The sequence below is a fragment of the Lepidochelys kempii genome, chromosome 2 (genome assembly GCF_965140285.1).
Source record: "Lepidochelys kempii isolate rLepKem1 chromosome 2, rLepKem1.hap1, whole genome shotgun sequence".
Taxonomy (NCBI): domain Eukaryota; kingdom Metazoa; phylum Chordata; order Testudines; family Cheloniidae; genus Lepidochelys; species Lepidochelys kempii.
In genome coordinates, this window is record NC_136381.1 from 228854535 (window position 1) to 228880206 (window position 25672).

The following is a 25672-nucleotide window of genomic DNA, read 5'->3' on the forward strand; positions in this document are numbered from 1 at the left end:
TACAATACAATACTATAAAAAAATTGTTAACCATCAATATGCTTTTCCTTTAAATGTAAAAGCAGCACAAATTTAAAGTCAGTTTTAGAAATAAGTTTCTGCAATTTAGTTTAGTAATGCTTGCCTTTGTCTTTACAAGATAATGTAATAGAATTTTTGAAAAGATTAAATCTAAATAAGCATGTACTCCGAAAAAAGAATTGATAAAGTTTTAAGAAAACCGCTATCTGAAAAATAATTACCATAGTAATTCTAATAAGCTCAATGTAGGTTTAATCAAAATCTATTTTACATAGTAATCAAATTAATCATCAGATGTTACCAGTGGCTTTAGAAATCCTATAAATGCCCACTGATTTAAACAGAATTATTCCTAAAACTGTGGTGACCTGGCCACACAATATATCTCATAGGCCCCAATCTTGCTTCCCTTGAAGTCAGTGGCAGAACTTCCACAAACATCAAAATGAACAGGATGGGCCTAGAATGTGATTAATAATATCTTAGCACTTACATAGTGCTTTACATATTCAATGCATGGTACAAACTGTAGTTTAGATTTCTGGTACAGTATATTATAGTTCATCTCCAGGCTTGAAGCATAACAAGAGCATTCAATGTGAAATATTTAATATAAAGTTTCTCTAAAGGCCTCAAGAGATTACATAATGCATAACTGCTAAGATTTGCTGCTAATGCTATGGGAAATGATTGAACTAAATACATACACATCCTCCACTTTTGTGGATTTATTCCACTACATTCTGTTTACTGTATTGTCTTTTCTTTACCTTTACCCTTACCCTTAGGAGCTAGTTCAGAAAAGCAATTAAGCACACACTTAACTTTAAGAACATACTGAAGTCCTGGGGTGAAATCCTGGCCCAACTGTGGGGCCAGGATTTCACCCCACTTGCCCTCAATGAGACTTAAACACATGCTTAAGTGTTTTTCTGGATAGGGATGCTTTCCTGAATGGGGGCCTATATGTGTGGTAAATTAATAGTTAGAGATTTTTTAAAAAAAATTTAATCCCATAGGAAGTTTTGTACTACAAAAAGTGAACCAAAATAGTTTTGCCTGCTCAACAACATGAAGACTCCCGATAGAGAAAAACCCCCACAAAGTTAATTTTTTGAAGTTTATTTTCAATTATAATTTTTGGATAACCAAGCAGCTCTGTAAAGAGAAAGCACAGAAGAGTAATTCTGGCACTTTTGGATAGTACATCATTTTCCCCAAAAAATTTAAAGCACATTCAGTCCACTTGCTCGGTCCATAGTCCATGTTATATGAGCTAGATTCACTCATAGGATTCCAGAGGAAAGTAACCACATATACAGTCAATGAAACTATCTTCTTGGCTTCATCAGGGCTGGGCCTTTAAAACGTCCTCTAGTCTACCTTAGCTAAACAGAATCCACAGTACACATGATAACTAGAGAATACACTGTATTGAAATGAGAAATGCTCAGCACAAATGGGACACTTGGTGGCATGCAGTTTAAAATAAAAGGAATAATTTCAGAAATTTATAAAATCCAAATAGATCAATTAAAAGCAATTAGAAAAAGAAGGGACTGTTCATTGTTACTGTAAAAAAGGCACTTGGAGTTAATGAGACCAGAACTGGAGGGCTTGCAGCTGACACAAAGTTCAATTTTGTTTCATAAAAAGATTCCAATACCAAGGAATGCTACTCAAGTTTCCTGCAGTTTTACATTAAAACAAATTGCTGAACAGATTATAATAGACATAAATGTTTACAACCAACTTGTAAAAATAAAGAAAAGCATAGTATAAGCAAAATATTAAAAAGCAGCAATGCATAGCCTTCCTTTGAGATAATGCATAACTTTAGACACCAAGTGTCAGATTCTTGTGTTTAAGACACCCTTTCAGTAGCATTATCATGATAAAATTGGCTTAAGAAAATGCAACCAAGTTTCACCTGCTCCTGTGTAAAGGAGATTTAAACCTGCCAAAACAATGTCAATATTTTCAACATCCTTGATGATGAACATCAAGTAAATGGAATACCAATCACACTCTTCTTACAGCTGTCTCATCGGAGGCATCCATTAAATCACTTTTCAGAGTAATGATTTAAATTCTTCTCTCACATTTACACAGTAATGCATTTAAAGTTCTTTCAATGTTGCCCACCACAGATTTTCCTTTTCTCTTCCATAAACAATTAAGCACTTCCACAGAAAGAATATTTGGCAATTTCATACTCCACAGAAAGGTGGATTTGCAATAGCTCACTTTATATTGAAAGCCATCAGTGGTCTTTCCTCTCGTTTTTGCCAAGGGCTCTTTTTATCTTCTTCTTGGTCATCTTCATCGTCATCGTCGTCATCTTCATCATGGATGGATGTTCCACGTCCGGGACTAGTTAGTGGGTCAGGTGTGGTTTCTACAGTTCTTTTTAATGTTTCCTCCTGCAGGCTGGGCAACTGGACACCACTTCTCCTGCTAGCTCCATCCAATAGGCTTCTTAGGGTACTGTCCTCAGGGCTGCAAACTGCTGTTCCACATTCACTGCCACTTTGGTCCATATCATCCAAATACACAAGCTGTGTGTAAGCTGTGCTATCTGAAACTTTCTGCTCTCTTTGATTGTTCGCCTGCTGTGGCTGGTGAGTCTGTTGCAGGGACAAATGATCTCCTCTTCCCCTTCGGGCAGATTTTGGTTCATTCATATCAACACCAGAATCCAAACTGGCATCATTACTTCCATTCCTTCCAGCTCTTTGGAGATCAATATATGAATGTCTAACATGAGCATTTGAACGTCCGTCTAGAGAAACAAACCATGCCCGAGGATGAGGCAATGGCTTTCCACCTCCTAGCTCCATCAGAGCTTTTTCTGTAAGGAGCTGCACTTCACTATTCATTTGAGCCAGAGATGCATCATTAAGTGAGGCAGGAATGGATATGGACTCCGACATAGAAGCATTTTGTGGACTCCATTCACTTGCACCTGCATCTTGCAAATGTTGCTGAGATATTGCTTGTGATGGTAACTGTTGGGGTTGTATCTGCTGCTGAGGATGTGGAAAAAGCTGCACATGAGGGTTAGAAAGCTCAGCCTGAAGTCTTTCAATATCAATCTGCTGGTCAGCTGGGACAACCAGCGGTTGGCTAACAAAAGGATGTTCTCCTGGTAACTTCATGTAATGACCTGGGATGACCAATGTAGGCAATACTTTTCTATAAACACTGTCATTAACTTGGTCAACAGAATTGCAGCAAATCAACTGACCTGGTTGAGGAAAAGATGTAGGTCGTTCAAGATGATCGACAGAACGAGACATCATACATTCAGAAGGTCTGCAATCTAGCAGCTCTTTTTCAGGGGCTGATGGGGAGGGGTACATTTGTTCCTGAATATTGTATTTACTTCCTGAAGAAATACGGTTTATGGATGCTTGAATCTCTCTCTCTTGCTTTTCAAATAAAGGCTGAGACAGCATAGCATTGTAACTGCTCCTGTAATCTTCTTTTATAGGGGACTCATATCCTTCTGATGTTTCCATGGAATTTCTTAATCTTGAAGGAAAACTATCCACTGACTTATGGTAGTCTTTTCTTAAAGTCCCACTAGGAGTAAGTTTCTCCAAGGAGATTCGGCTCTTGTCTTTCTCCTTATGAGAAAGCAGTTCCTCCCGGGAGCTAAACTCCTGTGAGGTACTGTACGAATGTTTGAGCATAGGAGTGTGCAAATCTGCTTCTCCACTAGAAGATATCATCTCCATGTGGACAGCACTGATTAACTCATTAACGCCTGAGTTTTCAGTGTGCCCATTGCTGGCAACAGACATCCCACCAGGAAATTCTGACTCCCGTCGGGAAAATATTAAATTGATGTGGGACATGGAGGTTGATTGATCCTTCTTAGAACCATCCAATGCTGTAGAAAGCTGCAGTTTCTTATGGTGCTGACGTGGTTTCAAACACTTCCTCCTATAGTATGCCATAACAAAAAGAGTTACATATGTTTATGACTGTTTGTACATAAATAAGATCAGGCGTGAAATAATGGGATTTTCAAGCAATGACTGAAAGCTCAACTCTCAGTAGCAAAGTTCAATTCAAAAGGAATCTGTGTGAATTAAGTAAGCATTAGGGAAACACCCCAAGCACTTAATTTTAAACTGGGCTAGCGTTTGGAACAGGAAAACCTAATGAGAGCCAATAGCATGTATTCACTGACAAAGGCCTACAATTCGTTTTAGAATAGGAATTGTTGAAAACTGATCACATACAGCACTGAAACAAGTAGAGTTATGGCTCAAGGTATACACATCTTCTCTTTCATCTACAGTACTAAAACATCTTCTACAGAAAATTTGTAAGTTATGAAGGTGCCATGCTTCACACAATCCCTTTCCTAACAAACAAGGGGAATACAGCTTGCACTATATGCAACCAGCAACATGAGGAAGGACTTTATCTCATTGTCTCTTTCCTTTTGAAGTCCAGTGAGGTACTTAATTCTTGGTTTTTTAAATGTAAAATTTTTTTAATAGAAAATTGTACATAATTTCAGTATCATGCAAGCAGGGATGTTTACATTCTAAATGCAAACTGAATGAGCAAAATGGTAAACTTTACCTGCAATAATACAAAAGAAGACACAGCAAAACCATAAGTATGAGAGCCATCCCTCCTAGAATTGCCAAAAGGAACATTGTGTGATAGGTGGTAATGTCCTGTGTTACTATGGGACCTAGAAGGCAAGAAAACAGAGTTTAGACTTGTGACAACCTTTAAACAAAGAGAGGCAAATTAGCTGACAGTCATGACACCTTCTTCCATGTTGTCAGGATGCTAAATGAGCAAAACTGCCATTAGGTGCTCCCCACCTGCAGTGCCTGCTTATGCCATATCTGAGAAAGATGTGGCGAGAGTGACTGATGGTTCTGCTGGTAACAACTCCAGTTTGTTCCGTGGAAATCCATCTGACTGCAAGAACAGCATGCCATGCTAAGCATTGCTTCCTGGCTCCATCCAATACCACAGTGCCCCAACCTAGACAAATTAGAGGATTGGGCCAAAAGAAATCTGATGAGGTTCAACAAAGACAAGTGTAGAATCCTGCACTTAGGACGGAAGAATCCCATGCACCGCTACAGACTAGGGACCGAATGGCTCGATAGCAGTTCTGCAGAGAAGGACCTAGGGGTTACAGTGGATGAGAAGCTGGATATGAGTCAACAGTGTGCTCTTGTTGCCAAGAAGGCCAATGGCATTTTGGGATGTATACGTAGGAACATTGCCAGCAGATCGAGGGACATGATCATTCCCCTCTGTTCGACATTGGTGAGGCCTCATCTGGAGTACTGCGTCCAGTTTTGGGCCCCACACTACAAGAAGGATGTGGAAAAATTGCAAAGCGTCGGGCGGAGGGCAACAAAAATGATTAGGGGACTGGAACACATAACTTATGAGGAGAGGCTGAGGGAACTGGGATTGTTTAGTCTGCAGAAGAGGAGAATGAGGGGGGATTTGATAGCTGCTTTCAACTACGTGAAAGGGGGTTCCAAAGAGGATGGATCTAGACTGTTCTCAGTGGTAGCAGATGACAGAACAAGGATTAATGGTCTCAAGTTGCAGTGGGGGAGGTTTAGGTTGGATATTAGGAAAAACTTTTTCACTAGAAGGGTGGTGAAGCACTGGAATGTGTTACCTAGGGAGGTGGTGGAATCTCCTTCTTTTGAGGTTTTTAAGGTCAGGCTTGACAAAGCCCTGGCTGGGATGATTTAGTTGGGGATTGGTCCTGCTTTGATCGGGGGTTGAACTAGATGACCTCCTGAGGTCCCTTCCAACCCTGATATTCTCTGATTCTATGAACCTCACACAGCTGAAGTGCAGAAGCCACTGCAATGTCTTCAGCCAGTGGCATGAATGCCGCAGAACTCTGCTGCCTGTTTTGAGATTTCTTTTTAACCATAATTTGATCACTTTGCAAGAAATAGCAGATGTGGCACACTAAGGGCTTCATCTTTAGAGGTACTGGTTGCACAGATTTCCAGTTTGAGTCAATAGCAACTGTGGGTTTGAAGCACCTCTGAAAGCCAGGTGCTAAATGCAGTAGAGCAAAAACTAAAGATTTTAAGAACTGCTGATAAACACTTTACTCACAGAGAAAGAGACATGTATACAATTTCCACTCCGTTATGTATGTGTAATCCCATTGGTTTATCAGATCCTTCTCACAGTTTGAAATACAGAGCCAAATTTTGTTTTCAGATAGAAAGGTGCAACTCCCAGTGACAGGGTTACATGGGTATGTACTGTGACTAAACAGAATTTTGCCTGTTTGTTTGAACAATGTTAAGGATCTAACCTAGAGGTTTCTAAACAGTGGTCTATGAACCACTTGTGCTTCAAGAGCCACTGTTGGTGGTCCTTGGAGACCTGGCTGGGAACACGGTGCTGAGTCTCCCTGTTTCCAGATGTGAAACAGAGAGGGGATGGGGAGATGAAATGAAGAACAAAAATAGAAAGTGGGATTAACCTGTTCTAAAAATAAATAAAGGAAAAAACATATTGTATTAAAGAGAGCTAAAAACACATTCGTTCTTTCTTTCCTAATGTTACTTTTCCATGTAAACTACTGCTTTAGTTGCTACAAGATGTTATGTGAATGGAAGAGGAGATGGCCCATGAAAATCTCAATTAAAGAGTGGTTCCACTGTGACACAGTCTGAGAAACGCTGGCCTTGACTTAAAAAAGGAAAGTCAGAGCACAAGCAGAGTCTCTACCCTAAAGGAAGAACTACAAGAACAATCAAAACTCCTGATAAGGTGAAATATTTTAGACATATGGGGCCAAATTCAAGACTGGTGTAACACCATTAAAGTCAGAGACAAGAAAGTCACACAAGCAAAACATCTGCCCCCCTTTTTTAAAGTACAATTAATTTTACAAGATTATTTTGAATTCAAACCACAGTTTGTCCTTATCTACACCCATAACTAACCCTTGTTTCAGCCCTGGGTCAAGCTGGATCTTTCAGCAATTGTATTTTTTTGTAGCATGAACTTAAATAAATAGTTTAAGAAAGCTGCCAGAAGGAATCTTTCTCCATATACTGAGGAAGCTCAGTGAAATCTATTTGGGCAGACTTGAGAACTAATCCTTACACAGTCGGCTGCTTTGTTTATGTGTTAGAAATTGTTTGGTTTGTTTGTGTAGTCAGGGCAAGGCATTTTCATCACACTATCTCTCTTATGAACGTATCAAAACCTAATGACTGAAGACTCTCTGAGGAGGTGGTTTTTGTTTGGTTTAAACAAAGAAGCCTGTGTTTATTTGAAGCTGGGGAACCAGAACAAAAGAGCTGGCCAAAGGAAAAGAAAAACCTATCAAGCCACATCATGAATAGTCTCAACAGGAGTACAGGTACACATCACAGCTAGTTTACATTGATTTCTGTATTATTTAAATAGCTTCCTGAATACCACCCAATGACAATCTAAAAAGGGCAGTCAACCAGTACAGAATCTGGAATGTTGTTTATTAGGGCCAAATTCCACCCTAAATTACACCTGGTGCAAGCTCAGTGAAATCAATGAGATTATAGCAGGTATCCGGACAAAACTTCAAAATGCAAGCTTTCAAAAGCTATCAAAAGAATAATTAAGACTACTCTAAATTGTGATTGTATTAGTTTCAGGTGAATCCATTTCAGAAACTTCATAACAGATGTTTTAGTAATTGTTGGAACTGACAAGTACATTGACATCATTACTCCCCTCACTTTCTAGGATTAATTCACCAGATAGTGGTGACAAGTGACATCAGTGCAAGGAATACTTCCTGATAATGTTTCATGTATAAGTGGTTTTGAGTACAGGGATTCCTCCCCACTCCCCAAAAGATTTTAACCCTTTACTTTCAGATTTCTCTTTTCTAATAATCCATTATTGATCAAGATGGGGCATCTCAGATGAGGTCATCCTGAAAAATATAAAAGTGTTATATATGAATACATTAATATTTATCGTTGGAAATACTAATACATTTCAATTCAGTCTTACCTAGGTTAGTAGGAGACATGGCTGCAACCCAATAACCTAACTGCGGAGCAATGTATGTCCAGGTCAGCTGATTTCCTTCTTGTTGTACAAACCCTAAACTACTCTTCAACCATGTCCCTGTAAAATACAAGATCCAAAATAGGGCATCTTATTTTTTAATATGAAATCAGTATATAACTAGTGGGAAAAAAATAAACTGTAACAAAACTTTTGCCTCAAAACTTATCATTGAGCATGATAAGTCACACATCACTCTAAAGACATGGGGAACTTGCAGGTCTTTAACACATCTCTCTTTGACTGTCATCACTGAGTCCTTCCATGAGAAGTCATTTGAGAAGCTTTGTACTAATAAGAAGCTGTTTAAAATAAAGTAAAGCGATTAAAGCTTCTAAAATGGATGTGGGAAATCGTGGTTGCCATCCTGGATTCCCTTTGTTGGAGGAGGTTATTCCTGAAGCTACTACATAGTGACTTCAAATATATTGTTTTAAAATTTATAAAGCCCCTTTTAGAATTCTCGCTGTTTGAAGAGGCATTATGGAATTATAGCAACTCTCTCCAAGCTTCTATTTTGGCTGCAAAGATTTCCTTCGAAGGAACATGGATATACATATACTGTATGCACACATGTATTCAGCATAACACATTCCCATCTCCCTTACTTGCAATCGCCTTTTAGAAGCGTAAACATTTTTATTTCCCTACAGAGAGTCTTGTTTTTTCATCTAGAAAACTTTGATTCGTTAACTCCTGTGTTTCCAACAGAGAGGAAACTATTTGGTGTTTAGCAATTTGTTTCAGCAGCACCATCAGAGGGTCAGTCGAAATGTACATAGTTTTGTGACTAGTGTTTACTAGGTAACAGTGCAGAATATTTTTAAAACATGCTTTTCAGGGGAAATGGGTGGATATATATTTTAAACAGGTTTTGATAATCCAAAGGAAATTAAATTGGTCAGGCTTTCATCCTGAAGTATGCAGAGTACGAACTTTAAAAAAAAATGGTGCTTCTATTTTCAAAAGATACAGTGCATTGTAAACCACAGGTTTATGAGAAAGCTTTAAAATTAGATAATTAATTGCATTTTGTTACACATTAAGGTTCCAACTCTGGGGCCAAATAAAAAATTAGTTTAACTTCTGAGCCAAAGCATCTTACTAATGCTCGTAGACTACTCCATTCTCCTTGAATGACGTACTGGGTTACTGTGCTTCAGACTACTGAAAATTAAAACATTGTAACAGGATGTTCTCAGGCTTCTGAAGGGCTATTGCAAGTAGAGGAAATTGCTGTATGCTGTGGTGCAGCTAATATTCCTTAGAAATAAACTGTTGCAGTTCATACAGAAAATTTAAGAGTTTTGCAGTAATTTTAGAATGCCTCTCGGAACAGTAAGGCTCCCAAAAGACATGTTTAAATTTATGACAGGTTTCAGAGTAGCAGCCGTGTTAGTCTGTATTCGCAAAAAGAAAAGGAGGACTTGTGGCACCTTAGAGACTAACCAATTTATTTGAGCATAAGCTTTCGTGAGCTACAGCTCACTTCATCGGATGCTCTAGCACTTCTGTTTTACTTCCACCAGTGGGTGCCAAACTAGACAACAAATAAAAAAACCTAAATAAAATTGGAGTTCTTCATACACTTCGCTACTATCAAAAATATATCAAATTAGTATACATAGTATCCCATGTACTTCAACGGATAAACACCTGCCATTCTCAAAGGTTAGATATAAATTTCTGCTACAAAGGAGAAGCTGAAATTACCTAACATGTTTTCAAGAAAGCTATATACAGTACAGTATTGTATTCTGACAAGCCCTCCTTCCAAACGGTCAGCAGTGACTTTGGGCTGAAACTAAGCCCTTTTTACGATGTCACTAATTAATTAGAGGAGGAAGTGGTGGTGGAGGAAAGGTGAAAATCTGAAAATGACTGTAAAACACATTAAAGAGATTTTTATTAGTTATATGTAATATCACAAAATTAACCTCAAGATTCTGATGATTTCCACTGTAGTTCTTAAATTATCCACATGAGCAAATCATGGAAGTGTAAGATGCATGGCTTCTTTTAAAGAACATATTTTAATATTCATTTATTTTTTTCTCCTACATAATCAAATCCTTGTAAACTATAATTTTTTGTCTCAGCATAGAGCTTGTGTTGATATAGTAAAAGTTTTTTGCATGACACATAATATTTGACAGACGGCTACATAGAGGTGAAAACCATCGACATATACTGACTTGGCATTTGAAACCTGGTTGAACGTGTAGCCAGTAATCACATTCAGTATTGATGTGGAGTGTAGGGGGTGGAGAGGAAAGTATTTTTTATGTTGTAAGGGGAGATATCCAATAGGTATAATGTGTCATTTCACACAACATCAGTATCAACATTGTAATTTGAGCACCTCATCTACTGTAATGAATTTATCTACAGAACAAGCCTACAAAGTAGGGAAGTATTATCAGAGGCAGAGATGCTGAAATGACTTGGCTGAGGTCACAAAATAAGTTTCTAGTAGGCCCAAGGAATAAAATGAATCAAGAACTCCCAAACAGCCATTTTTCCTCTAGATCTTCCACCAGGTAATTTTCTAGTAGCAAAAATTTGTCCCTCCAATAGCCTTGAATGAGAAGCTGAGAACATAGCCAACAATCTCACAGGGAATGTCCTTATTCCATCAACTTTTAGTACGTGACTGCTGTCTGTGACTGACATGACAATCAGCATGAACAATGTCCACAGCTGAAACCCCAGTTTTCTACTATCCTCAGCAGGATCAGCCTTGATAATAAAACCACCTCGGCTTGGAAAAAGCCCTGTTTCAAAGACACGATGCTCAATGCAAAATGAATAAATATTATTAAAAAGTACAACATAAAAGAGAATTTGGAGAGTGTGCTGCAGGTCTAAAAGGGCAGATAGAAAAACAGAAACCGAACAGGAGAGAGAGAGAGAGTCTGTGTGGTAGGGGTGATGAGTAGACTTATTCTTCAAGCCAAGCTTCTTTTACAATCGCAATACCCCCGAAGACACAAGCACATTCCTACCTTGTAGCAAGGCTGACATCTTTGGTATTTTATAGGTTACACAATAGCAGTGGGAGACATTTGGACATTAACATAAATGGATTAATTTACCATTACTTTGGATCAAGTTAAAGGAAACGGCAGGGAGGCTTTCAGGACTAATATCTAAGACAATAGAAGAAGAGAGGAGCAGACGCCTGTTCTCTTAGGGCTTGAGACACAAACTAGGGCAGAAAGTATCATCATCCTTTCTGGTGTGAGTTTATTTTAAAATATATTTCACACAGGCAAAAGTGTGACACAAGTTTTGTGATTCAAAAATTACTAGGTCTGACTGCTCAAGAAATTCCTTAAAATGCCATTTATTTCAATCTTTGCAACAAGGCAAGTTTAAGAGGAGTCAAAGAGTTACAAAAAATCTAGCAGCTGAGGTCCTGTAGTTCTCATAGACTTCAGTGGGTCTGAGTGCTCAGCACTTCTGAGAATCAGGATCTTCAAGTTTATACATGAACCCCTCATCACATCATTACTGGATAACTATAGAGAATGAGGAATTTTATATCTGCAGCCAAATCCACGTTTATGGCAGGAGACATCATTGCAGTTATTCACTAGGGGGAACATGTGTCCAGCTTGCCTTACTCACACTGCTCTGGAACAAATGGAATCCTTGTAGTGCCTCTTTAAAAAGCTCTTCTGCTAATTATGTGCCTGCACAGCACAGTGATCAAGAAGCTAACAGAGACTGCACTCAAAGCTCACTTTTCATTCCAGCAGAACAAGATTGCTCACATTTTTCCAACAAAAGGAAGCTCTGTACTTGTAGAGAAAGCAAACAAAAGGGCATACAAAGCATAAGGCTAGCCAGCCTTCTTGCCTGTCCTCCACTCAGTTAGCTCACCCACCAGTTTTTGCTATCTGCTGGCTATCCTTCAGAACACTAACTGGTCAGCATAACACAAAACACCAGCAGGAAAAGCTAGCGCTCTCTCTCTTAAGAGAGGGCCAGAGCTCTAGAAATGTTCCAGGTACCTAACACATGGATCACCACTGGACAGTTATACACTTATTTCTTATTTTAAATACAGAGAAAGTGGTATCTGATGTACCAAAACTATGTGGTGACAACCGGAAAATGCTGAGTTTTTAATGGAGATCACTATCCTCAGAGAATGAAATACATTGCCTCAAGCCAATAACAAGGATGGGTCCCTCCAGGGCCCTGATGGGAAGCCCCGTGCGTACCCCTCCCTGCTCCAAGACTGTGCTAAAGGTCCCTCTCATCTTTTATATCTATCTGTCATTTCTCACTAATAGGTATTCGACACATTTGAGTCTCTCCCCCAAGCAGTGGCCAAAGAGTGAAGTACTCCCACCTTCCATAGCAGCAGCAATAGATTGTGTCAGTTCTTCTACTGGTCAAAGTCATCTATTTTTTTTCTTGTGATAAGCTAGCCACAAATGTATACAGTATTCCCAGCAAGGGAGCACCATCAATGTATATAACTGCTGTGACAGGGTCGGGCCGGATGGCTACAGGAGAGTAATAGGAGGCAGATATATTAGCCCCAGGTTAAGTAGGTCCCTTTTCCCTGGGTATGGTAACAGGGAAGGTTCCAGAACAATCAGGAACCTTCTGGAGACAATTAAGACAGACAGGCTGATTAGAACACCTGCAGCCAATCAAGAAGTTGCTAGAAACAGTTAAGGCAGGCTAATCAGGGCACCTGGGTTTAAAAAGGAGCTCACTTCAGTTTGTGGTGTGCGTGTAAGGAGCTGGGAGCAAGAGGCACTAGGAGTGGAGAGTGAGAATGCATACTATTGGAGGACTGAGGAGTACAAGCATTATCAGACACCAGGAGGAAGGTCCTATGGTGAAGATAAAGAAGGTGTTGGGAGGAGGCCATGAGGAAGTAGCCCAGGGAGTTGTAGCTGTCACACAGCTGTTCCAGGAGGCACTCTAGACAGCTGCATTCCACAGGGCCCTGGGCTGGAACCCGGAGTAGAGGGCGGGCCTGGGTTCCCCCCAAACCTCCCAACTCCTAGTCAGACACAGGAGGAGTTGAACTGGACTGTGGGTTCACGAAAACGGCCAAACTGAGGGCTGCCGTGAAGCTCCAAGGCGAGAAAATCCGCCAATAAGCGCAAGACCCACCAAGGTAGAGGAGGAACTTTGTCACACTGCATTATAATATTTTCACTACTAGTACAGTGCTCACTTTGCAAATATTTGTAATAAAAATAATATACTGTAAAAAGATTAAAAAGAGATCGTACAATCTACAAGTCAAAGCATGAAGGGGCATACCAATGTTTAGCATATCTGGCATGTAAATACCTTGCAACACTGGCTACATCAATGGCATGGGAACACCTGTTTTCACTTTCAGATTACATTGTAAATAAGAAGTGGGCAGCATTATATTGCGTAAATATAAAAAAAAACTTGTCTTAGTGATTGGCTGAACAAAAGGTAGGACCGAGTGGACTTATAGGCTCTAAAGTTTTATATTGTTTTGGTTTTGAGTGCAGTTATGGGGAAAAAATTTCTACATTTGTAAGTTGCACTGTCACAATAAAGAGATTGCACTACAGTGCTTGCATGAGGTGAATTGAAAAATACTATTTCTTTTATCTTTACAGTTCAAACATTTGTAATAAAAATAACAAAGTGAGCACTGTACACTTTGTATTCTGTATTGTAATTGAAATCAATATTGGAAAATGTAGAAAACATCCAAAATATTTATAATAAATTTAAATTGGTATTCTATTATTGTTTAACAGTGCAATTAAAACCGCAATTGTGACCTTTTAACTCTAGTTAATTTGTTTTGCGTTAATCACTTGAGTTAACTGCAATTAATTGACAGCTGTAATAATTACCCAAAGGAAAAAAATCTCTCTATTCTAGATTTCAACTTTTCATTCTGCACTGGATAAGCATTGGTTATAATTGTGCTGGACCAGGAACTGCACAGATAATTAGTCCCCATCCCAGCCCCATGCTCCCTCTTCCTTGCATGAGGATGGGATGTGGAACAACTTACTTCATTCCTTTTCATAGAGCAGGCCACTGTCTTTAAGCATGCCCAGCTAGATACTCTGGCCTGCGAACAGGGAGTTGGAGTGCAATGGAGCCAGGGCTCTGGCTGAGTGAGGGTTATGAAAAACTAGTTCATTGCACCCAACTTTCTCCCTCCCTTCACAAAACCATAGAACAAAGACAATCACAAATCACCCACACCACTAAGTAAGCTTTAGATGAAGTGCTACAGTTGTTAGCCACTAGTATGCATAGATAGATGAGAATTTGTTGGATAAAAAGTTGACAATTTTTAAGGCTCTGGTCCTACTGCTCAAAAGAATATTTCACAGTGCCGGTGTGTATCTTTTAAGCAGAAACAGTAAGTTTTATATAGTATGTGAGTAGCGTATGGTTTGGGCCAATTCACCATTGCCATTAAATCTATAAAGACCAGCTGGTGTTTCATGGAAAACTTCTATATGGAGAGAATTCTTTGTCTTTTCCCCCCACTACTATTGTATGGAGTCTCTCTTTGTCGTTTCCCCCCATTACTGTTCCATGGAGCCAATATGCTGATCCAGGATTAAACCATGTTGGCTCAAATGAGCAGTTAGAGGGAAAGTTATAGTTTTCTTATAACTCTTCCCTCACCAAGATTTCACAGTTGTCAATGGTACTCACTCACGCTCTGAATAAAAAGAAAATTGTATTAGGCAGTAAACACAAAAAAGACTTTCTTTTAAAGGTAAACCTAAATAGTTTGATAAAATATTTAAATATAAACTACATATGGCGGAGAGGGGGAAGCACAAATTGAGGATCAAGTGACTGCCAAACAAAACCTTGGACACAATGTCAGAGGCCAGACAAAGACTTCAAGAAAGCAGCAGAAAAAGTTCTGCTAGGCAGAAAACATGACACTACATTGCATTACTTGGATTTTGGGGAATGTGCTCACTTATTCCAGACAAACTGTGGGCTTCATACTGCAACCACCTACTTGCATGGCTAGTCTTCAAGTATGACTTTGAAGGCACTATTAACATAAAGGTGTTGACAGGTCCTGGCCCTTAGGGCGGGTTCTGCTTTTACAGGGAAGATGTGCATACATTATTTATGGTTTTTCAAAAAGCCCCAAACCCTATTTTAGATGCATTCAGAGTGAAACACAAGCCAATCTAAGCCCCGGCAGAGTCTGTGTGCATGCATGCACGCATATACACAGGCTCACAATTACACGAGGCTAGATCACGCTCCCATTGAAGTCAATGGCTTCAATAATGCAGATTGTGTCCATACAGGCAAAAGGACTTCTGCTCACAGGTGTACTCATTACTCCTGCGCCAAAAATTAAAAATGCCGCATACAATATTTAAAAATTCTGCGTATTTTATTTGTCAAGACAACACAGTATAATCACACCAGTTTCAATTATTCTGGTAACTTATTTCAAAATACCTGTCAGAAAGTATGTCTGACAACAAAAAAGATTCCCTCCAAGAGTAGAGAGCTAAAGAAACCCCTACGACAACCTAATTCCTGTTTTTCCATTATGCTTTTGTTGGGCACCTGAATCTGGGTGTGTCACGTGCCAGCTGGGCACATCTTGGGGCAAAACTTTGCCCCTCTGGTCTCAGACACCCACACCCTCTCCCCGCAAGAGCCGAGCCATGGAGCGCCCAACTGGCTCAGACACTCACGTCCCCTACCCCTCACAACAGAGGGATCGAGAGAAACAGCCTGATGCAGGCTCCTGAGCTTTACGGAGTTTCCTGCATCCCACCTCTTTCATTCAGGACATGTTGGGAACTGCAGCTGCCCGGAACCCTTCAATTCCCCCTTTCCCCTGGCAGTGTCCTGTATTTGCGAGCTGGACAATGGGGCTCTGCTGGGTCCAGCAGACCCTAATGGCAGCCAGCAGCATCAATGCTGCAGGGAAAAAAGAAATTCTGTGCAGAACATTAATTCTGCACAAATTCTGCATTGGGCAGCGGAGCAGAATTCCCCCAGGAGTAATGCATGTAGTCTTAGTACTCTGAGTCAAGAATAGAGGAGATAAATTCCATTCTTAGCTGCATGCACTCTGACTTCAAGGGGAGTTGCACAGCAACATTTGAGAGTTGAGCTCAGCCATAATGGAGAATTTTTAATTCTGGTTATATTGTATTAAGCATTCTCATCTGACCATTTCATTGTGTCCTAGGATACACCCTGACTTTTGTTGATTAAGTTTTCTTCTTATCACTGATCAAAACAACCAGGTATGTGACTGTAAGAGGAGTATACCAGTGGTCTCCAAACTGGGGTGCACACCCCCTAGGGGCTGCACGAGATGATCCCAGGGGGTGTGCGGCACCAGGAGTGCCGCCGGACAGCACTCTGCCGTTTTTTTATTTCTGCAGCAGCTCTGCACGTCCACGGCTGGTGTTCCCCTCCGGCAGCCTGCCTGCAGTAAGTCTTCCGTTCTTCTTCCATCGGTAGCGCATCTGCAGCAGGTCTTCCGTTCTTCTTCCATCGGCGGTGCGCCTGTGGCTGGTCTTCCAGTCTTCACCCTGGGGTGCGTGAGCCAAAAAGTTTGGAGACCACTGGAGTACACTATCACTAGAGCCCTACATATTTTGCAAAGGAAAAATATCATAAACCAAAAAAAAAAATGTAAAAAGATAAAAATAAAAATAAAATCACAAAACAAAAGCCTCACCCCCCAGCAGCAGCTTCTGACCCCATGGTATGGGCCTGGCTCCCAGCGACAGGCATTGCAAACTAGTGCCTGGGATCCAAGCGCTGCTCAGATTTGGCCTGGTCACCCCTCCATCATCATGTAACCCTCCTCCCGCCAGGGGGACATCCTGACCCTCCCCAGGGCTACCCCCAGGGGGACTATTGGGTGGTTGGGTTCAGTTGGAGAGGGGTATATTCAAGAGCTATTGTTCTGTGCTTGCTTTTAATTCCTAAAACCTTTCAATACCATGGAATAATTCTTAATAGAATGATGTGTATAGACAGACTGGAATTTATACACTATTCTTATTTATATATGGTCATTGAGGTATTTTATTAATCTAAATGTACTTAAAAAAATGAAACAAAATTTTTAATGACTAAAACAAAACACCACAAAATTCCCCCCAAATCAAATGAAAAATAATAAAAAATAAAAAATTTCACAAGGCTTTTACTATAGCTGGTATGCAGCGAAGTAGCACTCTTTAATATAAAAAAGGAATGTCCAAACTACACAAACATTTAGTTTGAATGTAGCTAGATACATTTTTGTCTTGGATCTTCCTCTTTTTCACCCTCAATCTGAAGTTTAGGTGTTTTTTTTCCTCCTCAGAGAAACCCATTTTTTCCTCCTCAATTACTTTTCTACATGACCTTTCTACAGGAAGCACTCCCTAATAATTAATTAGAAATTATTTTTTAAATGACCAGTGATGAAATTATCCAACCAGATCTGCTGAAGGCAATCTAAGTAAGAGGATCAAAGTTGTGCTACTTAAAATGCAGATGATTTGTTTCCCTTGTTATGAACAAATAAAATGGACGATTTAATGAAACAGAAATCAAATTAAGCCCACTATCCTGATTTACTTTTTATGCATAAGATTATCCGCACTGGACAGACTCTTGGAAATAAAATGGGGATGATTTTTAAAATTACCACTCAAATAGCCTAGTTGTAATAAATACCATTCCTAATAAAAATTAGTTTTCATTCAGCTAATGATTTCTTCTGCAGTGGCTGTGATTTCACACAGGATGGCACTGTCTATAAATGAAGATGTAGGGTCCAAAAGCAAAAGCATGTGTTAGAGAGAATGGGATAGGACATTAAGCTATTAAACTATAAATGTGCTGTATGTGATATTCAAATATAGCTAACATGGTTATTTCTAAAACTAATTTCTTTAGACACTTTAAAAGGCACTTGCTCTCACTGAGAATTAAGTCCACAGCACACTTATGAAATTAACCTTTACATTCTTCTTCTGAGTAAAGAAGCCCCAATTTTCTTCAAGTGTGTAAATGGCCACTTTTTATTCTGATAAGTGAAAAACTATAGGATTTTCTTGAAACTGGCAGCAAAAATTACTAGGCTGCAACCAGCATAAGAAATTTAAGTCTAACAAGAAGGTGGTGTTTCGTTTTGTTTTTTTTTAAAAGGAAAAGCCATAAGCCATGAAAATACAACTTAGAAAATTCCTATTTGACAATCAATATAACATCAGAAGTGCCACTCTATAATACAGAAATGCTATTTTTTCTTGCCACAAATACACAGGAGTTTAACAATTCTTAGGAATAAGTGAATATTACAATACTGGTTTTGAAGTTGCTAGGCAACACCAATAATTGAATGTCCATGCTCTGAGATCATACCTTCATTACTCTTCCACTCTTACAGCATTTGTTGTATGGCATTCAGAAGTAGCGTAGTTAAATCTTGCCACTATTTTAGTAACGTCATCAGTATTTGGCAAAGAGAAAACAATTTGGTTTGTTTCAGACCACTGACTATCAGAAAAATACACATTTTATTACATGGAATCTATAATATTTCTGCCAAAAAAAAACCCCCAACCAAACAAACCCCAGCATCCCAAATGTTATTGTTCAATGCATGACTGAAGTTTGAACAGAGTGCTGTGGTTTTCCTTTGTTACTTTTGTCTTAATTATATAAGGGAGAAACTGAATAAAATTACCTGCCTAATATTTAACAAAAGCACATACCATTTTTCTTTACTTAGTAATTTTAACAGCATCTGAGGTGGGGAGGGGCACATTGTATACAAAAGTTATTTCCATCGTTTCTTTTCACCCCTGAAACCCAGAACAGAAAAGGCTTATTAAAGAAAATCTCTATTACACATAAATCAGTTATATTTCAAATGGGAAAGCTTGGCTCTGCCTTCCCCATCTCAATGTCTGATTCTGGGTTTATATGAAACAGTCCCTTTAACATTTGCTTTATCACATGTTATTGACTAATTTCAATAAATACATTATTATATAAATAATATTAAGTAAATCCATAAACCCCTGAAACTCTAACTCCTCCAGTCCAAAGACCTCAAAGCACTTTACATCCTTTAATCCATTCAGCTTCACACCACACCTGTGAGGTAGTTATGCATTATCTTTATTTTACAGATTTGGAAACTGAGGCAGAAACACATTAAGAGATGATTAGCACCTGAAACTCCTTTTGATGTCAGTTTGAGTTGCAGGTGATCAGTGGTTTCAGGATCAGGCCTAGAGTTTGTAGTACCATTGACTAGAGTACTATTTCACTTAGAATTATTAACTGATAGCCTATGTGACACAGGAAGAATGTCCTCATACTCTGAGACCCTTCCAGCTTTACCCTCGACACTTCCCCAGCTTCTATCCTCAGGCAGCTCCGCTACTCAGCTCCACTCCCTTCCCACCCTTACAGCTTCCAATACCTCCCCACAACATAACACCTCTGCCCCCGGCACCACCCCCCTCTCCCAGTCTCAAATCCAATGTCTATCTCCCCTCTATACCACACACATTTGTGTTGGGAGGCAACTAGGGAATAGGGAAACTGGAAGTCTGGCATCCTGAAAGGGGCAGACCTATTATTGCTGTGTACTGGCTGCAGTGTATAGCGGTTGTGCATTAGTGAAATCAGTATTGCTGTATGGAGGAATAGTGTATATGACATTCCTGGTCTTAAAGTTTATTTCCTTGCTTTTGCAGTTTTGCATTAGATAGGTTGTGTTCACCAACTTTACCACCACATTGTTTGGGCATATTAATATATTTTAGCATCAACTTTGTTCCTTGTCTGTCTTCTTTCTCATCCCTCCTTCGCTATACATCACCATAACATTCATGCTTCTGACTCATTTGCTATGCCACAAAATCGCGGTCACTATTGTTCCAGCAATATATATGGTATATCGGGGGGGGGGGGACCTTTCATATCACTTCTAGTTTTGAAAGCTCTACTCTGTACTTTAGAAAGTACAATAAAACACACATTGCATGTTAATAAAACACAACCACAAATGCCTATGACCCATGGTCTTAATTACACTCCTCCAAAGGGATCATGCTAGCCAAAACCTCCCTCAGAGAGCTAAACATGTGAGGCATCAGCAAAGAACTTCTCCCCTCTTCCCCCACTGAAGCAGAGATCTGTCTACTACTCTGCAATTATATTTGCATCTATTATATTATGTAGGCTTCTTACACGATTAAAAAGCTGTTTTTGGTAACTGCCATTTCTATGGCAACACTCAGAAAGAACAGAATTCTTTGAAAGCAGTTAAACTGTATTCCTTAGTGTATTTAATCTTTAAAAGAGGAATTTAACCTTGACAGTTTTGAGATTAAAAAGAAAGTCAAAATCAAGTTGTCAAAGAGCTTGTAAACTACAGAAGTAATACACAGTGTAAGCTAGGAACTTTATAGAGGCTGATTTCCTCTTCACAATTTGCAAGAGAATTTCCATATGCTCAGCTAACCTGACAGTTCCTGGCGATACAGTAGCCAGAATTTTGAATCTGGTTATACAGACTGGTTTAGCTTATAAGATATTTGGGGTAGGGAACAGGTCTTCTTGTGTGTGCGTGCAGTACCCAGCACCATGGTGCTCTAATCCTGGCTCGGGCCTTTGGGCACTACTATAATACAAATAGTTACCATAATAAGTGGACTATATTATAATCACATACAGAGAGGTTTTGGTATTCAGTGGGTTTTGTTGGGATGCTGAAAGACCAAAGTGTGTGAAATCCCATAGGAAGTAAACCACTGTATGTGCAGTAATTACCTCTTGCAGTCCAATTATCCTTGATTTACAGTACGTCTACATAGCAACTACACACCCGTGGCTGGCCCCGAACCATCCGACTCAGGCTCGCAGGGATGTTTCATTGCTGTGCAGACTTCCGGACTTGGGCTGGAGCCCAGGCTCTAGAATCTGTGAGGTGGGAGTATCCCAGATCTCGTGCAGAACCTGGAGGTTTACGCAGCAATGAAACAACCCTGCAGCCAGTCTCTCACAAGTCTGGCCCAAGTCAGCTGTTATAGGCCAGCCGCACGTTTTTCTTTGCTATACAGCAGTGGTCCCCAACCTTTCTGTTGCTATAGCATATTCATGTTCCCAGAAGACCATGGCGGGCGCCCAACTACCAGCCGCCAAAATACCGCCGAGATGCGGCGGCATCAAGAAGTGCCGCCGCCGAAATGCCGCTGAGAAACGGCGGCATTTCGGCGGCTGGTTGTCCGGTGGCAGCACTCCTCGACAGCAGGTCGTCCAGTGGAAGCGCTCCCTTCTCAGTAGGCGGGCACATATAAAGGCCCCGGCGGGCACCATGGTTTTGGGGACCACTGCTATATAGACATACCTTTCAAGACTATTCATATAAAATCAACAGACTTTCCAGAGAACTGTAAATTATCAATCCCACCAAAGATTGCAAACAATTCACTTTAAGAGAAAAAAATTCTAGATTCCTATCTTAATGTCTGAGATATTTTCTAAAATATTCCCCCAGGACCTATGCCTCACCAGATGTTCCCAGTTGTTCCTCTCCCAGTCACTTATCACACCAAAAGCTCACTGCATCCACCACAGCTCTCACTAAGATAATTTTTGATTGGTCAGTATCACAGTAAATAAACCTGCCAAATACATAAGACCTTATGTGGACAGTGTGATTTGCCTATACCTGTCACAGAACATGTGAATGCAGCAAGTCTCCTCTCAGTCCAGCTGAATCTCCTAGACTCCCCATAAGATGTTTAATCAGGGGATTCACCAGTTGATTGCTTTAGAATAATTTGCAGTATAACAGACAGCTGGAATCTACAATAAGCTATTTTAATTCTTCAGTGCTCTAGAATCTTCCTCAGCATGTGACAGTGTTCACAGTAAATAAAAAGTAAGAATTACTTTACTTAGTAAAAACAAATAAAGGCCTACTTCATATTTATATTTAATGAGCTTTTCTGTGGCACTCATAACACCAGTGTCTGTGCATTCATGTATTTATCAGCATAACACCCATTTGAGGGTAGGAAGTATTATCCTCATTTTACAGATGAGGAATCAAGACACGATGAAACCCTGACCCCACTGAAATCAATAGACATTTTGCCAATGACTTAACTGGGGTGAGATTTTCAAAGGTATTTAGGCATATGAAGATGCAGATAAGCACCTAGCAGGATCATATGCAGTCAAAGCACTAAGCACCATACCAGTGTATAAAACATCCCCAAGATACTTTTCTTCCTTTCACATTGCTATCCTTTACATTAATGCATGGTTGAGTTTTCATTCATCAGGGAATGCGTTCTGTTCTCTGCGTAGAAGCTGGTAAGTTAAAAGACAACAAGGTTATGTCCAAGATGTATGTTAAGTGTTCAGGGAAAAGGAAATACACTGAAACATGACACTGAGATACATTCAGTTTCATTTAAACATTAGTGCATGAGAGAACACAAATATTTTACTAAGGGGAAAAAAGGAAAAAAAGTTTTAACCTCCTCACCCCTGAATCCTTTGCCATTACATCCAGGACAGCCACATGTGACAATTTGGGGTTAAGGTGTTAATTGGATGTACCAAAAACTTCACTGAGGGACCAATCCTGATCTCTACATTATGAACTCTGGGATATCTACTTATGCATTGCCACATACTTGGAAAAATTAGACACCAAACACACATTTACAAGCACTTTCACATTACACAGAGAATAGGACTTAGTACAGGGTGGGGCAAACTACAGCCTGTGAGCTGTTTTAAGCTGGCCCGCGAGCTCCCGCTGGGGAGTGGGGTCTAGGTCTTGCCCCGCTCTGGTGCTCCAGCCAGGGCGCCGGGTCGGGGGCTACACCACACAGCTTGGCCCTGTTCCGGTGCTCCAGCCGGGGCGCCAGGGCAGGGGCCACACCACACGGCTTCTGGAAGCTGCGGCATGGCCCCGCTCCAGGGCGCAGGGTCGGGGGCTGCACTACGCGGCTCTCAGAAGCAGCATGCCCCCGCTCCGGCGCTCTAGCAGGGTCAGGGGCCACTTGATGCATGGGAGCCAAAGAAGGGAAATGTCACTGCTTCCAGGAGCCACTTGAAGTAAACACCGCTCTGAACCTGCACTGCTGAGCCTCTCCCCACGCCCCAACCCCCTGCCCTGATCCCCCTCCTGCTCTCCAAACCCCTCGATCCCAGCACAGAGCACCCTCCTACACCCCAAACCTCTTATCCCCAGCCCCACCCCGGAGCCTGCACCCCCAGTCGGAACCCACACCTCTGCCCCAGCCCTGATCCCTCTCCCACCCTCCGAACCCCTCAGTCCCAGCCCAGAGCACCCTCCTACATCCCAAACTTCTCATCCCCAGCCCCACCCCAGAGCTCGCACCCCCAAGAGCACTCACCCTCTCCCGCACCCCAACCCCGATTCTGTGAGCATTCATGGCCTGCCATACAATTTCTATTCCCCAATGTGGCCCTCACGCCAAAAAGTTTGCCCACCCTGACTTAGTACTTGAAAAGTAAACTGATTGACCCCAAGGATTCCTCACTGAAACAAATAAAAACCAAAAAGTGAAGCAGAAGCCAGTCAAATGGTAAGAACATAAAAGTGGCCATACTGGGTCAGACCACTTGTCCACCTAACCCAGTATCCTGTTGTCTGAGAATGGACAATGCTAGAGGCTTCACAGGGAATGAATGGACCAGGGCAATTTCAAGTGATCCATCCCGTCATCCATGTCTAGCTTTAGGGATACCCAGAGAAAGGGGTTGCGTCCCTGACCATCCTGGCTAATAGCCATTGATAGAGCTATTCTCCATGAACCCAATTATACTTTTGGCCTTCTCAACATCATCTGGCAATGAGTTCCATAGGTTAACTGTGCATTCTGTGAAGAAGTACTTCTTTTTGTTTGAAACCTGCTGCCTATTAATGTCATTAGGTGATCCCCAGATCTTGTGTTAGGTGAAAGGGTAAATAACACTTCCTTATTCACCTTCTCCACACCATCATGATTTTATAGACCTCTATCATATCCCCCCTTAGTCGTCTCTTTTCTAAGCCCAACAGTCCCAGTCTTTTTAATCTCTCCTCTGGAAGTTGTTCCATACCCCTAATCATTGTAGTTGCCCTTCTCAGTATCTTTTCCTATTCTTTTTTAATGGGGCAATCAGAACTTCATGCAGTACCATGGATTTATATAGTGACACTACGATATTTTGTTTTATTATCCATCACTTTCCTAATAGTTCCATTGCACATTGAGCAGATATTTTCAGAGAACTATCCACAATGACTCCAAGATCTCTGAGTGGTAGCAGCTAATTTAGACCCCATCATTTTGTACGTATAGTGCATTACTTTCACTGAATTTCATCCGCCGTTTGGCTGCCCAGCCATCCTATTTAATGAGATCCCTTTGTAATTCTTCTCAGTCAGCTTTGGACTTAATTATCTTGAGTAATTTTGTGTCATCTTCAAGTTTTGCCACTGTTCACCCTCTTTTCCAGATCATTTATGATAACAGCACAGGTCCCAGTACAGATTCTTGGGGATCTCGCTATTTACCTCACTTCATTATGAAACCAATAATTTATTCCTATCCTTTGTTTCCTGCCTTTTAACCAGTTACTAATCCATCAGAAGACCTTTCCTCTTATCCCATGACTGCTTAGTTTGCTTAAGAGCCTTTGGTGAGGGACCTTGTTAAAAGGCTTTCTGAAAGTCCAAATACACTAGATCAACTGCATCATCTTTGTCCACATGCTTGTTGACACCCTCAAAGAATTCTAATAAATTGGTGAGGCATGATTTCCCTTTACAAAAGCTGTGTTGACTCGTCAACATATTGGTATTCAGGTGTGTGACAATTCTGTTCTTTATTATAGTTTCAACCAATTTGCCTGGTTCTGAAGTTAGGCTTACTGGCTTTTAATTGCCAAGATCACCATGGGAACATTTAAAAAAAAAAAGTCAGTATTACATTACCTACCCTCCAGTCATCCGGGGCAGAGGCTGATTCAAGCAATAAGTTACATACCACAGTTTGTAGTTCTGCAATTTCATGTTTGAGTTCTTTCAAAACTCTTGGGTGGATATCATCTGGCCGTGCTGACTTATTACTGTGAATTTATCAATTTGTTCCAAAACCTCCTCTATGGACACCTCAATCTGGACAGTTCCTCACATTTGTCACTAAAAAGAATTTCTCACATGTGGTGACCTCTCTAGCATCAGCTGCGGTGAAGACTGATGCAAAGAATTCACTTAGCTTCTTTGCAATGGCCCGTCTTCCTTGAGTTCTCCTGTTAGTGTTCCGATCTCCAGTGGCCCCCTACAGTTCTGCCTGTCTCTCTCTCCCTGTGTGTGGAACTGGAAGCTTTTCAGAGAATGCTAACATGGAGGCCTTGGACTTTAATCTCTTAAGTAGCAGCCTAAATTTGGCCTTTCTCCTACCTTTTTCCTGTCATTTGTACCTACATGTACCATGACCACCAGCTCCTCTCCAGCACTGCATATAACCTGTCTAAATATCTCATG

At 40.5% G+C, this 25672-nt stretch overlaps 1 protein-coding gene across 3 annotated transcripts in view; it reads right to left on the reverse strand.

The window, feature by feature from the left end:
- Nucleotides 1–204: 204 nt before the first annotated feature.
- FAM171A1 (family with sequence similarity 171 member A1) overlaps nucleotides 205–25672 on the reverse strand; it is a 139261-nt gene continuing 113793 nt past the window's right edge. For 2 of the 3 annotated variants that reach the window (XM_073334106.2, XM_073334104.2), the window contains 3 exons: nucleotides 8053–8169; nucleotides 4621–4735; nucleotides 205–3969 (listed from right to left, as the gene is read on the reverse strand). In XM_073334106.2, the coding sequence (XP_073190207.1) occupies nucleotides 2265–3969; nucleotides 4621–4735; nucleotides 8053–8169 (1937 nt within the window). In that variant the 3' untranslated portion in view covers nucleotides 205–2264. The remainder of the gene's footprint in view (nucleotides 3970–4620; nucleotides 4736–8052; nucleotides 8170–25672) is intronic. The other variant, XM_073334105.2, reaches the window with a different exon arrangement.